Consider the following 17,507-nt stretch of genomic DNA (forward strand, 5'->3'; position numbering starts at 1 on the left):
AAGTTGTACCAGTGCTAAATGTAGAGTTCAGAACATCAAGGGTGTTGCTTTAGCTAAAGCTGACCAGTGACTCTGATAGCTTGGGACTAAAAACCAAGCTGACCATCTCTGCTTTGCAGAGAACAATTACAGGGTGCCACATTCCAGCAAATATATTCTGACTCAAATAAGTGCTAGAATTGTTAAAGAAGCCAGAGAAACATATGGAATTTGAATGAGCAGTATGTTCCTTCATTCCTCAAGACCACAGGCCTCTGTGGCTTGAGCTAAGAAATACCCAGTGAAGAGATGAGAGAGAAAGGTTTTGTGTGTCTCAGGTGCAAATAGCTTATAAAAGCTTACTTTTGTGCCAAAGTCCTAGCTAATAGCTAATAGCTAGTTTTGTTTAATTGCAGCATCCTTGATTCAAGAATTACCCCAGCAAGAACATCCAAGATTTAAAAAGCAGATTGCTCAAAAGCTCAGCAGCAGCAATTTATGAACTAGAGCTACATAAAAACGTTATGGGCCAGAATTTAAACTCAAAGTAGCCGTTACCTTTGAACTTTTCTGAATGCTCCCTTTCAGAGTAAATATGGAAGATTACCCAAGCAGATGCAACCCCAATTACAGAGACAACAGAGAGCCCAGTAACATCGTGGCAGATTTTGGAAAACCTGAAAAGAAACTGCATCTGCTCTGCTTCCAAATAAATGTAGTGATAAAATTTTATTTCTCGTTTTAGGCAGGGGCAGTGTGAATCTCTGTTTGCAGCTTGTTATTAGCATTGCATTCTAATTCTAATTCTCACTCTAACTGAGGACACCTGACCTATAGCTTTCAAGCTGTGAGCAGCTCATTAGGACACTTCACCCAGACCATAACCTCTGCCAAACAGTGAGAATTTCAGTCTTCCCAACCTACATTTATAGTTTGGAATTAATATTTGCTGTTTGGTTGCCCCAGGAAAAGATTCAGGCTGCAAAATTATTTTTGCAGCGGCAGCAAGTCACTGCTGACCACCACCCTGCCTCTACTCCTTCCCCTCCACAACATGAGGAACACAGGTGTAGTCATATGGCACAGAAAGAGCTGCAATGTTCAGACCTCTCCCGTCACTAGATGAAAACAGGTAATCCCTGTGACCATAAGGGTTGGACACTTCTGGTGTAAGGATTATAAAGGAAAGTGATAAAGCCCACAAAGTTTATGTTACTTCCACACAGTTGTGTGTAGGGCAAGTCACCGTACCCATCTCCTCTGCAAACACTGAAGCGCAGCATTATTAAAGCCTCACAAAATTAAAAAATGCAGATAGTCTCCTCTAAAATCAACAAGGAATACAAGCAAGCACATTGCTTCATGATCGGAGGAGGTGTTTTGGAGTACAAAAAGACATTTGAAAGACTGCTACCTCCACAACTTCAAATGTAGCTTTTATCAGGTTATAAAATATTTTCTCAGAAATTATGTTTTCCTATTTTCTTCAGGGATTATCTTGGTATTTCCAAACTCATACTATTTCAAAGTCTTTTTGAAACTATACAGCACTACACTCCGCATATCAACCTAGAAAAATTTTCAGCACAAAAAAAAAAAAGGACCCAACAAGCTAACAACATCTCTTCCAAGAAGCTGAATTGACAAGTTTATTTCCTAGGACCCAGCTGAGCAGGATACTTCAGGATGTATTTAAGCAAGCACAAGTATAACCCCAGAGAGTTCAATGGGACTAGCCACATCTCCTACATTATATACACACTTAATTACCCTGCACAGAACCCCTTGATGCTTTTTTTACTCCAGTTTGTCTAGGTTCCAGAAACAATAAAATGTACTATCTTCCCAGGTGACCTCTTGAAGACTTCAGGCAAAGGAACTAAACTTTGAGAAATATATCACCTTTGAAACAGCTTATGCTTACAGGAGTACAAAAAGTCAGTTACAGACTACAGGACTGTAGCTGAAAAATAGTTCAGGATTATTTTCTTCATCTAGTGTAACCTTTTCAAATTAAGTTCCAATTTCATGCTATCAGAATATATCTTATGGCTCTTTCCAGTTCCGGCCACATGGAACGCTACTTTGTAGGATATAACCATCTGCTAACAGAAGAGAAGATATTAAAGCAAGTAATGGTACAATTATATCTCTGCAAGTAAGATATTCTACTGGAAGTTTACGCCAGGAGGACCCTATAGAATGCACCAGACTTTTATATAACTTTTGGATTGTTGCCCCCTCTCAGCAGACTAAACTACTAAACTAGTGTCAAGCATCAGTTATTGATAAGCCACCTGATCCAATGCTCTTCCTCTTGTTTTAGCCTATTTTCATAGTCACATCAAGCCTGAGGTGGCATTATAAATAGCTTGTCTTGTGGGTAGCAGAAGAGTTGGGGAACAGGGTAACATTTCTGTAATTCTTAAACTTCTGTTCATGGCTCACATCCTCTCTTACATGTTATTCCCAACTTTGACTTCACTGCTCTTGAGCAGAAGTAAGAGAATATTCAAATCAGCACTGTTTTCCTGGGGCAGGAATCAATGGATTAGGATGAGTGATTTTCAGCCTTTGTGCCATGGTCATAACACAACTGCAAAAACCAAATCTTCCCAAGAAAATTTTTCACACCACTGCCAGAAAACTATCAAAACCTACTTGGGACTAGATAAAATCTAACAAAATCATAATGTATTAGAAAGACAGCCTACTGGATCCCTCCTTATTTCTTCTCACAGACACTGCAGGACCGCCATCCCATACATTTCCCAGTGTTTGATTCCCTTTTTTCCTTCCTTCCTTCTGACTACACAAGTCTCAGTTTCTTCTACCTTCTTAAGCTTCCCCAGGATAACACATTCATTGCCAGGAAGGCAGGAACAATAAACTCAGATTTGTTACTGAGAACAAAAGGGAGATAGCAGAGTTTAATCAGAGAGAGAATGACATGAAGAGACTGGCTGGTAGGTACTGCCTGTACAGTTATAAGCCTGCAATTTCCAACTAAGATCTGTATCCTCCTGCACTGAGCTCTATCCAGATAACACTGAAAAGAAGGCTCCTGCCTTGAACAACCTGCAATTCAGAGCACAACAGAGCTTCTCATCATGTGGTCTTATCCTCACACAAATCTGCAAAGATTTCTAAAAGATCCTCAGTGAAACTGTGGCTCATTCCCTCTCTGGGGTATACAGGAGAATGGGGATGGGAGTTTTCTCTGAAATGAAAGCCTCGCTGGGAACTTCGTCTGTCTAAAGCCAGGGGCTCTTTTTTCAATGAGATCTCGCTCTTAGAGAAAATGGAGCATACAGAATTTGGTTTTAACTGTGATGATAGATAGGGTTTGGTCATCCATCATCTTCCAAAGAAAAAGAAGAAATAAATGAAAACGCCTGAATTATAGTCCTCTTCAGGTTACAAGATCAAGCACATTTCCATTTTCTACATGGGAGGTTCCTGCCCAGATGCTGAGCTGTCTCCACCTTTCTGGACGTGAACCTTGCATGAATGTCCAGCAGGCCTGCCAGACGCCATGCAAACCCGTCACTCCATTCCTGATAGTTAAGTAAACAAAGATATATATTACAATAATAATAAAAAATATATCTGTGTCTCAGAGAAAAACAAAGAGGGCAGCTCCAGAATAGACAAATATCTGACATTATTCTTCTAAGTATTAATCTTTCCCAAGGCTTTGAAGTCTGACAGTGCTATTTCACAAATTCGTATGAGGCTGCTTTACTGCTAGGCTAGAAATCTGACTGTGGAACTAAGGCGGAAAAGAAAAGAAAGATCCCTAAACAGAGAAGAAATATTTTAGTCCGACTGGTGAGTATTTCTGTTTCTTGCTGCCATGAATTTTCTGTATCTTGCAAAAACGGAGGGGAGATGACACCTTCCAAAACAAATGGAAATAACTCAATCCCAAATCTGTTATAAAAAAATCATCTGCTCTCCTTGACTTTCCAAAAAACCTCCCATATCTTCAGTGAGTTCAATCAAAGTTTGTATAAAGCATAAGCTCATTTTTCAAGCCATGATTTTCCACCTCTGCATTTCTTAACAAATTTTCTCTTCCCCATTCTTTTCTATGTGGCAGTTTTGTGACTTTTTAATAATGTCTTGGCCACCTAGCAGCACTGGCAGAAGGCGAAAGAATTCCTGTAAGAGCAAGTAAACCCCTCTTTCATGTGACATAGAAATGCTTACACTTCATTAACCTTTATTATAAACTAGTCACTGGAAAAGTTACTTCGCTAGAATCTACACTATGGTTTCACTCTACAAACCATGAAATGTCAGAATGCTAAATTACAGTAAAATACTGCTCACCTCCTTATGAACCCAAGATTAATGACATGGTGCAGAAGGGAATAGCAGTGCTACTAGGAGCGTAACAGGTCATGATCACTTCTAAAATAGCTCATCAAGAACAGGCAGCAAAACATCACAGATGGTCCCCAGAACTGAAGTCCCACATCTCAACCTACCCATCACTGAGACATCGTATTCAACCAGCAGAGTCGCCTCCTGTCCGCATTGTTTGAGGATACTCATGGCTTCAGCATGTGTCGTTCCCAGCAGTCGGATCCCATCAACACTCAGCAGCCTGTCCCCAGGTTTGATTGTGCCCTCTCTGAAGGGAGATTAAAGGAATGATCTTTATTAATATAAGATAAATTGATTTGGTGATATCGTCATTTTTACGCAAAGCAATTCTCTCACACCCTCTCTGACATCCATCCCTCTTGCCTTAACATTTACTTTGACGGTAAGAACATTCAGAGGGCGCAGAGGAAAGGAAATTGCTTTAATTGGAAAGTCAGAGACTGGAAAATGGCTTAACACATAGCTAAATAACAAAGTCATGTTAAATTGCAACTAAGTATAGCTTCTGTTTCAACATATGCTTTCTTTCTGCCTTGTCCACACAACTCCTCTTTCATACATAAACACCTCTTCCCCCAATATTTTTTTAAAAATAAATATGAGGTACAAACACATGGGTGAAGAAACAGATTGCAAAATATGAATGTCCATTTACTGATTTTCTTCAAAAATATCCCTTACTTGGGTAATTCCATTTTTCTTTTCTTCCTACCTAAAAATAATATGGCTATAAATGTACACCGTCTCCCAGGCATAACGCATAAGGTATTCAGAATTATAATAGAAAATTAAGTACTAATGTTGTCAGCTCAAGAATCAGGGAGAAAAACAAGGAAGCAAGGGGGATGAGGGTGGGAAGAAAGGGAGGAAACAAAAGACAAAAGCTTTCTTGAAACATTTGCTTCTCAATTAATGTTTCAACATCAAAAATGTCAACATAAGGTAAAGAAAATCAGCCTGCTTTAAAGAAATTGCCCTTAATGTTTTCTTAGTGGTTTAAGGACACAATGTCATTTTTTAAAATACAATTCATACAGATAAATAAAGTGAATATTCTTTTGTTATACAGATACAAGACGGTATTACATACAAATATGTTCACTGGGCGAAAACATAAATCTGTACTCAGAAGTTTTCCGGGTAGAGTTACGTGTGAACTCACATGCAGATATGTACAAACGTCTTAAGATAATAACACAGCAACATCCAAATACATGACAGTATTTTTCTGATGTGCAAGAGAAAAAGATTGTGGTGTTAGAGAATAAAAAGCATAATTAAGAGCTACACCAGTCATCTGAAGGCTGCAAAAATAAGTGCTCTGACCTATTGCAGATATTTGTTCTAATTATTTTAGGTTGATTTTTGAAAGTGTTTAATGGGAAAGTCTTGAAACATGCAACACACTAAATTTAAGTTCAAACACACCATGATGCGCCAAGCCTCTGTGGTTGCCTATTATTGTTATTATTATTATTGCAATTAAATGCATAAACCATGAATTTCAAAGGAACAGGTTTGAATATATCTACTTCACTCCAAATCCTAACTTCTGTGCCAAATAATTAATCTTTCTCCATTTCTCTTTCACATGCACTCCAGAGAAAGATGAATTGTACCTGTCAGCAGGCCCTCCAGGTCTAACACATGTTATTACAACAGGACGAGATTTATTTCTGTCATCATGTGCTCCACCTAGAAAGGGAAAAGTGAGAGAAAGCACACCTTCATTTTATGCTTTTTATGAAAGCTTATTTCCAAGAGGCAAGTCTAAATCTTGCAGCATGCACACTTACAGATGGGCTAAAAAGATCAAAAAATCGCCAAGCCATTAATATGAACCTCCACTGAATTTTATCTTAAATAAAATCGGCCTACTGTGTGGTATAGATGATTCTTTATAAAATATTTCTACAGAGTGATTCTTAATAAATGTATATTCTTTTCTTAGAACCGCTACTTTGCAAATCTGATCTCAGTGTGAAAACTTACTGTTCTGCGATGTTTGCTGCACAGAGGAAAAAAAAAACCATACTTCATGTATACTCACAATAATGAGTGACCACTAAGGAATTTGTATGTTAAATTAAAAAAACAGTTTTCCCTGAAGAAACTAATAATCCATCATTGGGGTATATTATTTAACAGCTGCACGTTTTCTTCTGTTCTTTAAGTCAGTGATAAGTCAGTGGTGAGACACTGGAATAAGCTGCCCAGGGAAGTGGTGGAGTCCCCATCACTGGAGGTGTTCAAGGAATGTGTGGACGAGGCATTGTGCGACATGGTTTAATGGGCATGGTGGTGTTGGGTTGATGGTTGGACTTGATGATCTTACAGGTCTTTTCCAACCTTAGTGATTCTGTGAATACTTTTGTTGTACAATTCAGACTATCAGAATGATTCATCAGATTTCATACCTAATTTATATAAATACTATCTGTGAATCTTTTTTAAGAGCTCGAGTCTTCCTACTGATTTAAGTGATAGCAGAATCCGGTCTTAGGTGAAACGAAGTTTGTCATGTTCTTGGCATAGTTGATTAATTATTGTTCTTCCATAAACAAAAATTAGAGCGGTTCATAAAAGCAGTACGTTAATGTATGGAAAAAGTAATACATAAATCACAGAGATTTTTACAAACTGTAAGCCACAAATCTTAAAATGATTTCTTAGTGCCATGAAAATTTATTGCTGCTTTTGCAGATTTAGAAAATACAGACGGTTCAAATTTAATAACTCACCTCTTATCACAAATCCAAAAGTGTTTCCCTCTTTATGTAAAGTAACTTCCACAGTTCTAAAAATGAGACCTGATCCTTGTACAGCTAAAAGAAAAAAAAATCCAAAACTTGATTATTATTTTTTTTGTAATTATACACACAGATTTGCACCTTTTCCAATTTAAGCTAGCTATTGTGTTTCTGGTCATACAATTGGAAAGACTCCACTACAGAACAGTCAGATTAAAGACCTGTAATTAAATACAACTCATCCTCTTTTCGAGAGAATTTTGGGCCAGACATTTTGCAGGTTGCCAATGGTTTGGAAAAAGAGCCATAGATGCATATAACAGGTGAGGAATTTGAGCCTTACTGTTTAAATTGCAGCATAATTTTGCTTTTCTTATAGTTACAGAAGAGAGCTAGAAAAGATGGAAATACACAGTGAGACACAAAAATGACAAACGAAATTCTTAAAGCTATCTATGGAGTTGGTTGTTCAGCCATGAAAACATTTATTTGTATTGCTTAAATTCAAGACAGTTGAGATTTTTAGGATGTATATCTGATCTCAGATTGCTAGATTAAGACAAAGAAAGTATTTTGTATCATAAGGATTTGTTATTTTTTTCCTTTTTCAAAATGCAACATGCTCTCTCATCATTAGTAAGTGAGTAAAAAAATCTTTGACTTCTAGTCAAGTCAGTATTTTCTCTGTAAGCACTAGAGGAGTGGTGCACAGCTGGTTTAGGAGGTGAGAAGCCTAATGCACAAACCAACAGATTCGGGTGTGATAATCCACTTTACAGAATTTGAAACCACTGCTGTTAAGAGACCAACGGCCAGTTTACTCTTAGCTTTTAAAGGAAAAACTTTGGCAGGGTGTAAGAACTCCCTTTTCCAAACGGAAAAGGACACTAGGCAAAATCACATGCACACACACACTTCCCAGCTTCCAGTAAGATACTGCAAACAGCACAACACACAAAGATTAAAAAAAAAACCTCTATAAAAGAAATGTTCTGTAGGTAGCAGAACTAATGAAAACTTACGTCCTTTAATGCTCCTGCCTGCAACAATCAGTTTCCCTGGTCCCCGTTAGGACACCCTCAGTAGGCAATGGACACCACGGGCTATACAGCTGGGGAGGTGTGTGCTGCCACCCATGAGTGAACTCAAGGAGAAGTGGTGCCTCCCCAGCGCTGCCTCCCTCTCCTTCTGAGGACTCCCCTGGTCTGGGACTCTCTCTTCTGCCCAAGTGTCTATTTCCATGAAACGTGCTGTAACATACTTTTTTTTTTTTTTTAGAGTCTTTCAATCCCCTGTTAAAAAAGTTACTGCAGGGATCCAGAAGAACAACCCAGTGAAATCACATAAATTTCATTTCCTTAGGAAAATAGGTGAAAGATGGCCCTCCAAAGCATTGCTTTGTATTGCAGCAATTCCTGCTACAGCTTGAAGATCAGGACTGTGTTACTGAAGTCCATGCGATTGGCTCCTTTTCAGCTAGGACTGTTTTACTGCCCGAAAAGGACCAAATTACAGGGAGGAGAAGACAACTCTTGCCTTCATTCCTATCAGCTGAAAGTGGCCCAGCACGTAGCTCAAGCTGAATCTATGCTTCCTAATCTGCTTGGTGTGGCTTGTAAACTTCACTGGGGACAAGCGAAGCCCGTAGTCCAGCAGCAAGAAACGGCACGCAGCATCCTTCCACTTGGGCAACAACCATTCAGGTGGCTGTCCTTCCACCCCAGCCACAGCCTGGGAGGGGAAAGAAGTCCTTAACCTTTAGCCACAACAAAAAGCAGATGTGAGGTAGGCATGGCTCATGTTCCAGTTTGAAACGTTGAGGTGGCTCGTGCTTAAAACAGCAGCTGGATGCTCCTGCTGTGAACACTGCCAGACAGGGAAGGAAGCACTAGGGAGAGTGGGATTACTAGTGCTCAGCCAGATTTAATCCATCATTATTAAAGCACTGACATTTCCCCCCTCTGAAGCCATGACGGTCCTCTCTCTACGGGGGCAACCATGAGAACAACAGCAGAATTTCATTGTGTATGGGGCAGGGAAGGAGGTGCCAGGACTTCACCATGTGACCTACGGGAAAGCTTCTGCGTATAATGAAGGCACTGTGTCTAGCTTGTTCACTAGAAGTTAATGGGAACAACTAGACTGCTAATTATCTCCAGCTTTATTAGTTATGCTTGTATGAATGGGTCAGAAATTCCAAGGACTAAAAGAAAAAGTTCTGATTGCTACTGTAATTTAACATGTCAAAATCCTGTTTCAGTGGACAAGAGTGGCACATATGCCAAAAGCTGGTGAAACAGAAGGAAGCCCACTTGCGTAAGTGCAAAACAACACTCATAAAACAACTTCATATCCAGCAAAATAATTCTGAACTCAGCTAAGTTCATTAACTCAAATACTGTGTTTCTGAACATGAAGTTCCCTTACCACAAACAAACACTAATCAACAGAGAACATTCAAAACATATTAAGGTGGTTGTCAGGAGGTCATAAAAGCAACCAAATATATAATTAGACTAACTCTCCAGCTGCTCGAAAGCAATGGGGAGTCCATCCTCTTCTGAGCACCAAAGAGAGTGATGGATTTTTTGTATTCTATTGTGAGGAAAGTTTTTATTTAAGGAGACGAGCTTCCTAGCTGGCGCCACAGATTTTTCTGGCCAAACACCAGCAAACCACATCTTCTCCCCTCCAGTAAGCAGCATGAAGGAGCACACACACACATCTTTCAAAGGTGTGACTGGTGCAGCCCCCTTGGTGCCAGACAACCACCTGATACTCAATCCTTCACTTCAGGTCCCAGGTTTCCAACTCACCATTTCTCTAGCTTTCACTTCATACCTGATAGCCACTGATTTTCTCCTACAGACACACAGTCACAGACATAAGCACAAAAAGAAAGAGCAAAGGAGAGGCGAGGACAACATTCAGTAGCACTCTGTGACTTCAGTGTCAGCATAAACTTGTATTTTGAAGATAATCCTGTTCAGTGAGAAGCCCTTGTTTCAGTCACACAATTCTTGCAGGTTTATGTATCCCCATAGCCTACCCACTGGGTCTTCTGCTCTAGAAACAAGATGTTGCCTAAAAGTGTTGTCAGAAAAGACTAGGAAAGTCCCAAAGTATGTTGTTTATCTGGGAGAGCAGGAAGGTGCTACAAGTGGAGAGAAAGAAAAGGCAGGGGCAGAACTCACAGATATTCATTGGTCTCATCTCTGAAGATCTTACTATAACAAGAAGGATTCTCTTGCCCTGGAATCTATTAATCTAATTCCCAGTATTCAAAACTGTAAACAAGCAAACAAAAAAATAGTGGAGGTTGACAATTCTGCTCTGCCATTGGCTGGATTTGTGCTCCTAGAACACCTGAGCATCTCTGAGAGCATACCCTGTACTGCCAGTTCCTTCATGCTGCTTCCACACCCTGTGATAAGCCAGAGGAAAAAAAAAAGTAAGAAAACAACCACTGCAAAAATGAAGATCACCAACCATGCCCATCTCACTGCTGACAACACGTCTGCTATTCTGCATAGGTTTCAGTTTGCTCTGCTGTTACTTACAGACTGGAGGCAGTTCATACTCCACTTCTAAAACAACCCTCTCGCCAACGTTCTTGAGCAGGCTAATGATCTCATCATGGCGAAATTTGGTCAGGTTGATTCCATTCACAGATTTGATGTAGTCACCTACATCCAGCTGGTCACTCCTAGGAAAAAGTACATATTCCTTTTATTAAAGACAGATCTGCTGGCTCAAACTAACTAAGTCCTTTAAATTACTGTATAGTGATAGTAAGAAATATTTTTCCCATTCATCTAGATCAAAACAAGTTGATTTTTCAAACAGAAAGTGGCATTTTAAGATCTTAATCTAGTCTAGCTTGTTAAATATTAAAAGAAGAACATTGTTGCATTGTTAATTTGTGATGTACAAAACCAGCTATACAATAAAGGAGTTGGATGATTTGACTGGTTTGGGCTCAGGATCTAGGACAACGTCTTCTTCATGTCCCCATCTTTCTTTCTCTCTTTGGGAAGCGTCCAAAACTATTTTTTTTGGACAATAGTTGCCTTCACAGCTAACATCACAGCTACAGGAGATAGGCCACAGCCCAAAAGCATATGTTCTGCTCAGTTATTTGGAATGATTTAGCTTAACCTTTACCTTTTGACCTGTTTCACTCATGAATAACAGCTTTATGGTTTCTATTGTAGTAGTAAGCAAGGTAGCTATGACTTTAGACTTCTTTTTAATCTTAAAACCAGGTGATGAACAGGTTTTTTTGATTAAATTATGGTAGTACTATGGTTAGGTTTTCAATTTTACTTTTTCCCCTGAGTATGTCACGCTTCTTCTCTCAAGTTTTTGTTCAAGGACACAAAAAGGAGAAATAAAATTTATATATTTTAGAAGAAACTTAATTAGTCTTAAGACAACTTTCAAATATCTCATTGGTATTTCTGGTTTTTGTCAAAGTAGCCTTGAGGGAAGAGGGGGACCAGCTGTTGCCATTTCTTTCTAAGCTTCTCCAGTCTGATGGGCTGCCATTATAGATGCATCTAGTCACACATTTGTTAGCGACCTTTCTGATGCAGTATGTATTTCTGCAGCAATGACATCTTATAATGTGTTTTGTGGCTTGAGATGTGGTTACCTAGCAGCGATTCCTCCTTGACGAAGGTTAGATACTCTTGGTTTCCCATCCTTGTCAATTCCACCCGATACTGTAAGCCCTAGGGTGGTGCCTTCTTTTTTCATTAATTCAACTATCGTTGAGCCCTTGAATTCCTCTGTTGAAAGAAAATTATTGGCATTATTAAAATTTAAGTGATAACGCAGATGTTGCCTTTCTAAAATGTCATCTACTTTCCAAGAAAATCATTGTGTATGTTAATAAGAAATAACGTGCACATCTGGAGATTCTTTATGTTACAATTCACAAGTTCTGTCCGCAAGGCTCTGCATATAGATAAATCTGAGACATATGTTCTGTAAAAGGTTATTAAAAACTACACCAATGTGCTAGTATACTATACAGAGCCAATAAATACAAAGTCTGGCAACACTTACAACTAAAAGCAGCTGTTCCACATTTTTAAAAAGCTATCTTTTCTCATTTTCTGCTTTTTCCCTCTGAACCCCATGTTTTATAAAGTACTTCAACTGATTAACTAAATAGAAGGGTAAAAGACACAATGATATAATGGTACTAGAAAATTTTAGATCCAGACTCACTTTGAGGCCACTAGTAGATGTCAGTGTTAATTAAAACAATTGAACATAACAAGAATCCAGATGGAGATTAAATATATCATATTTTAACAGTTTTATTCCTTATTCTTACACAAACATCTCCACTGTAATTCTCTAAAATCTCTGCAGAACAGGTATAAAGTAAGTGAAGGGCTTTCATAGTCATAGTTACATAGAAAATTTCCCTCACATACTGTCCGAGATACCCTCTCCTGCAGTTTGCCCATTTAGCATTCTCAGAAAATGCCAAGCTAATCTCACAGACCTCAACAAATGCAGGTCACCTGCAATGGAAAGCCTCGAGCTCTCGAAAAGAGATGTCCTTATTGCACATGCAATCTACATATGCACAGTTCCAGCAGGGCTGCAACTGTTTGGAAAACCACGAGGCAATCATACCTCATGTCCAGTGTTTCCAGTCAGAGAAGACCTATTAAAACCACCATCTGTCCAGGTATTCTGGAAAAATGCATGAAGTCCTAAAGATCCACCTAGAAAATGATGAAATCCTGGAAGGATCATCCATCTCTTTGGTCCTTTTCAGCATCAATATGCAGCTTTCAGGTGAATTGGTCAGATACAAACATCATATACGCACTGTAAACAAACAGTATGTCTGCACTGAACTAGCAATTTTGCTGCGGCAGCATGAGATTTAAAGATGAAAAGCCACCCAAGAAACAAGCAAGTTTCTTGTATACATTCATATGTTCACCAGTAAGGTCTAGAATAAGCACTATACAAACAGCAACAAGACTCTCTTGATACCTTTCCATACGGCTGAGAAGATGACCCAATACATCTTGACCTCAAGATGAAGAAGACCTGCCCTGAATGAGAATTGCCAAACCTGAGCAAAACAGAGATAGTGGTGGTGGGCAGAGGAAAGCACCATCTACTCTGACAAGTTTCTGTGTACCTCTGCCAACAGAACACGGACCTCTAGTTATTCTTCTCCCAAGTGACTAGTGACAGGACTAGAGGAAATGGCCTCAAGTTGCGACAGGGGAGGTTCAGGCTAGACATTAGGAAAAAGTTCTTCACTGAGAGAGTGGTGAAACACTGGAATAGGCTGCCCAGGGAGGTGGTAGAGTCACCCTCCCTGGAGGTATTCAAGGAGCGTGTGGATGTGGCATTGTGGGATGTAGCTTGATGGACATGGTGCTGTGTGGTGTTGGGTGGGTTGTGGCTTGTTATTGTTGTTGTGTGGCGTGGGTTTTGTGTTTTTTTTTTTTTTTTCCTTTTCTTTTGTGGGTTTTTTGATGTTGTGTGTTTTTTTTCTTTTTTTCTTTTTTTTTTTTTTTTCTTCCCAGGTTGGACTCGATGATCTTACAGGTCTTTTCCAACTGTACTGATTCTGTGACTCTGTGATTCTAAACACTCTTCCTTGGTAGGCAGGAGGGAAAGATGCGTCAACACCGTAAGGGAGTGCTAGTGTGAAATGCTCATTGCTAACTGACAGACAAGGTCAGCTAAGAGTATGCAACAGTTTCATTAGGTTTGCAGCTCTTAAAAGATTTTGTAGCTTTTGTTGTACATAATCATAGCAGGAAGAAATTAAACTACCTAAGCTGGTTTGGCTTATAAGAGACTATTATCCCTGGAAGTGCTCTGAACCAGGCCCATTTGATATCCCAGTGTCTCCATTTTTCATCTTTGCTTTCTTAAATCGCACATGATTACTGTTCTTATAATGCTATATATTACATGATACTCATCTGCATTGCTTTGACATTATTATTACAGACTAATCCCACTGGAGTACTATTGAAATGCCCAATATCAGAACAACCCTGAGACTTCATTTCCAATCCAACGAGCAACAGCATCGGTACATGCTATTCCCCAACTAGCGCAAGGTCAGTCTCTATTCTCTAGTTAACAGAATACTATGTTACTCTTTGTGGGTTAAAAATCAAACTGCTTCACCTATCACCTCACTCATAATTCATTACTTATGCCAACCAGCAAACTCCTAATTAGTTACAAGTCTCTGGGGCCTGTTCTTTCCTACATGTACTCCCACACTGCTAATAACATTAGCATAGCCAGCATCAGAAGGCAAGGCAAAGAAGTTATTTCCAGATTTCTTATAATTTATGAGTAAAACAGGATTTGAATTTACAAGTCTTTTGCTTAGTGGTAAACTGAATATAGAACATGAGCTTAAGAAATGTCTTCTTACTCCATAACAGTTTATGAAGTATCAAATATCAGAACACCCCTCCTGCAGTAAAGCTCTGTGATATGAATCAAATTAATTATTCTAAAATGAAACCGTGTAGAGAAAAGATTGTTCCAAGACTATAAAAAGCCCAAATCAATACCATTTTACACTTCAGCTGGAGAAATGCACTTGAGAACTTCTTCCCCTCACACCATTAACAACTCCAGCAGCAGTCAGCAAAACGCAGCTCACACTGGGTCCTGCCTTCCCTCGGTGTGGGGAGGGTTTCACGCCCCTGGGCGATGGGATCAGCACCTGGGACTGCCCCGGGACTGCCATCGCTTCCTGCTGCTGCAGGGACGATCCTGGGCACACATCTGTCCATGCTACACCAGTCGCCTTTCAGCTTTGCTGGCATCCACCTACCTCTGGTACAAGGCTCAGGAATCCTGCTGAATACTGGAGATGGGCTCAGCAAGGGGAGTGCAAACATGCATACTTGTACACACATGCAGACAGAAGATGAAAAAGAGGCATTTGGACAATGCCCTGAATAACATAATTTAACTTGGTCAGCCCTGAATTAGTCAGGCAGTCGGACTAGATGACCGTTGCAGGTCCCTTCCAACTGAAAAAGTCCATTCCATTCCATTCAAAAGGTTCTGCTCCAAAGAGCTTCATTTAGATCTCCAGTCCTGTAAGGTGGAGCATACATAGCCGCTGAACTCTGAAGAAAACATTACACTGCTGTTGTTTTCTTAATTCCTGGTCTGGATGCTTCTCTTAGGGTCCTGCTGCAATACCGTAACTGTGTGTGCCTGACTTGTAGCAGGGTCAGTTGGTGTAACAAGACTATGATCTGCCCTGCAACCGAGAAGACTACAGGGTTACTTAACATAGGACAAGAAAACTTCAAAGATAAGCAGGTGCTCAAATACAAGACTGGGTAAATCTTACTGTAAGAAGATTAGAACAACTTGCAGCTAAGTAAAATCCAAGAAACACCATGTCAAATTCATTTTTCTTCAAGGAAAATAGTATCATGATGAAGTTCCTAGAATTTTATACATGATCTATGTGAACTGTAGATCATAACCTACATAATCAGGTCAAGTGCCTGTATCCTGCACCTAGTGAATGAGTTTGTTCAGAGCAGCCGGGACAGAGCATAAATGTAGCTTAACCTAAAAGTAAAAAAATACTTGCTGTTATTGATTGTTTCCTATCAAAATACATACATGATCAAGAAGTAATTGGTAAATCTGTTGAAAATACAGTCAATGCTGTCCTTGTACGGACTTTCCCTGTATGTCAGCGGAAATTCTGCAGAGGAAACATTTTGCTTTACATTCCAGTAGGCATCTCACGGCTTACTAAGAAATCACATAAAGATAAAGTCAATTCTTAAGAAGCAGATAGCAGTTTGTTATACTGGGGACATCACATCTACTCAATGTTTCAAGTCCTGTGGGTAGGTGTATTTCTCCAAGTATGACAAGAGGGATGTCAAGAGATGATGAATGCTCCATTCCTTGTTACCCTTTTCCTGACTGGCTGCCACTAACTCCTAAAACACCTAAATTTTTATTAAAAACAAGCAAACAAAACCACATTGGTGAAGAGAATCTGAAAACATGAAGCTGACTTTAACCCACTGTGTGCCGTCTCCTCCAGCCTGTGGAGGGACAATCCACAAATCAGTCCTAGTTCAGAACCCAGCAACCCCCAGCAGAAGACAAACTGGTATGAGGTGTATCAGAGCACATCTACAAGGCACAGCACACTGCAGTTACCAACAGGACTGTAAATTTAAAACAATGCCAATGCAGGTTGCCTCGGGTCGGCAGCCACGCTAATGTGACTCTGATAACTTGGATAAATGTTGTACAGGTGAAATGTTGTACCATTTTCAGTGAAAGCAAGGGAGATGGGTAAGGCTCAGGCACTTGCAAAAAAACTGCCTAAAATAGACTCGGTTTATACCGACTGCTATTTCGGTGGTGCACAGGGCCTTTTTTTCCTTTTTTTTCAGCTATAAGAGCATCTACAAGATGACTTTGCCACTGCAGAAATACTATCTAGAAACAAATACCTTCCATCAGTGCTTATAAACTGGAAAAATTCTGACTGTTGCCTGGCCTAGGCATGACATAGAGAAGCAAATAATGATATTTTATGATGAACCACAGGCCACGATACATCGGAAGTGATCACATAACTCACTGAAAACACCAGGCCTGCAGGACATGGCAGCACAGCTCACATCTGGGTTGGTTGATTTCCCGTCTAAAAAGAGTTCAGTTCTTGCGCTATTTGGTTTTGCATACATTTGTCATATTCTAAGGCACAGAAAGGATACTTTGGCAGCCAACTCTCTCTAAACCAAAACTGAGGCATGCAACAGGGGTGGCCTTCAATTTAGCATCAAACATAAACATTACATTTGAAACTCTGTTTATACGCTAAAAGATTAGAAATTAATGTAAATATCCCAAACTTGAAATCAAGTAATCATCAACTGAAAGCCAGTAGCAGACAAAGAATGTGTCTTCATTCTTAATGATAAGAACCTCATTAATTTCTTAGCAGAAGAGTATTGGAAGAAACACCTGATATATCACACAGTTATCGACACACACCACAGTAACTTCAGTAATTACATTTCAGGAGTGCAATGTTTAGCAGGACTGTAGGAGTAAGATGCTTTCTACAAAAACAACTAGTTCTTTGTGAGTGTGACAGAGAAAAACCCACAATCAGCTGCTGGAGAACTGCATTTCATTTTTCACAGTGACCAGAGTTACTGCCTTCGTAAGGCATAACATTTCCATCCCACAGCCTACAGTGCAGTTATGGCAAGCTGTCCCAGTGCTTCTCAGGCAGCAGCACAGCCATGCTATAGAACAAGTTCAAGAGCCAATATCCTGGTTGTGTCTGAATCCAGCCCTCTTCAACAGGAGTGGTAA

General features: G+C 39.7%; 1 protein-coding gene across 5 annotated transcripts in view; it reads right to left on the reverse strand.

Annotated features, from left to right (window-relative positions):
• Positions 1-17,507, reverse strand: part of GRIP1 (glutamate receptor interacting protein 1) — a 232,440-nt gene that overhangs the window by 69,744 nt on the left and 145,189 nt on the right. For all 5 annotated transcript variants that reach the window (XM_059816079.1, XM_059816077.1, XM_059816078.1 and 2 more), the window contains exons 3-7: positions 11,776-11,911; positions 10,682-10,827; positions 7,113-7,196; positions 5,991-6,066; positions 4,473-4,618 (exon numbers count right to left, since the gene is read on the reverse strand). In XM_059816079.1, the coding sequence (XP_059672062.1) occupies positions 4,473-4,618; positions 5,991-6,066; positions 7,113-7,196; positions 10,682-10,827; positions 11,776-11,911 (588 nt within the window). The remainder of the gene's footprint in view (positions 1-4,472; positions 4,619-5,990; positions 6,067-7,112; positions 7,197-10,681; positions 10,828-11,775; positions 11,912-17,507) is intronic.

The sequence above is a fragment of the Gavia stellata genome, chromosome 4, assembly GCF_030936135.1.
Source record: "Gavia stellata isolate bGavSte3 chromosome 4, bGavSte3.hap2, whole genome shotgun sequence".
Taxonomy (NCBI): domain Eukaryota; kingdom Metazoa; phylum Chordata; class Aves; order Gaviiformes; family Gaviidae; genus Gavia; species Gavia stellata.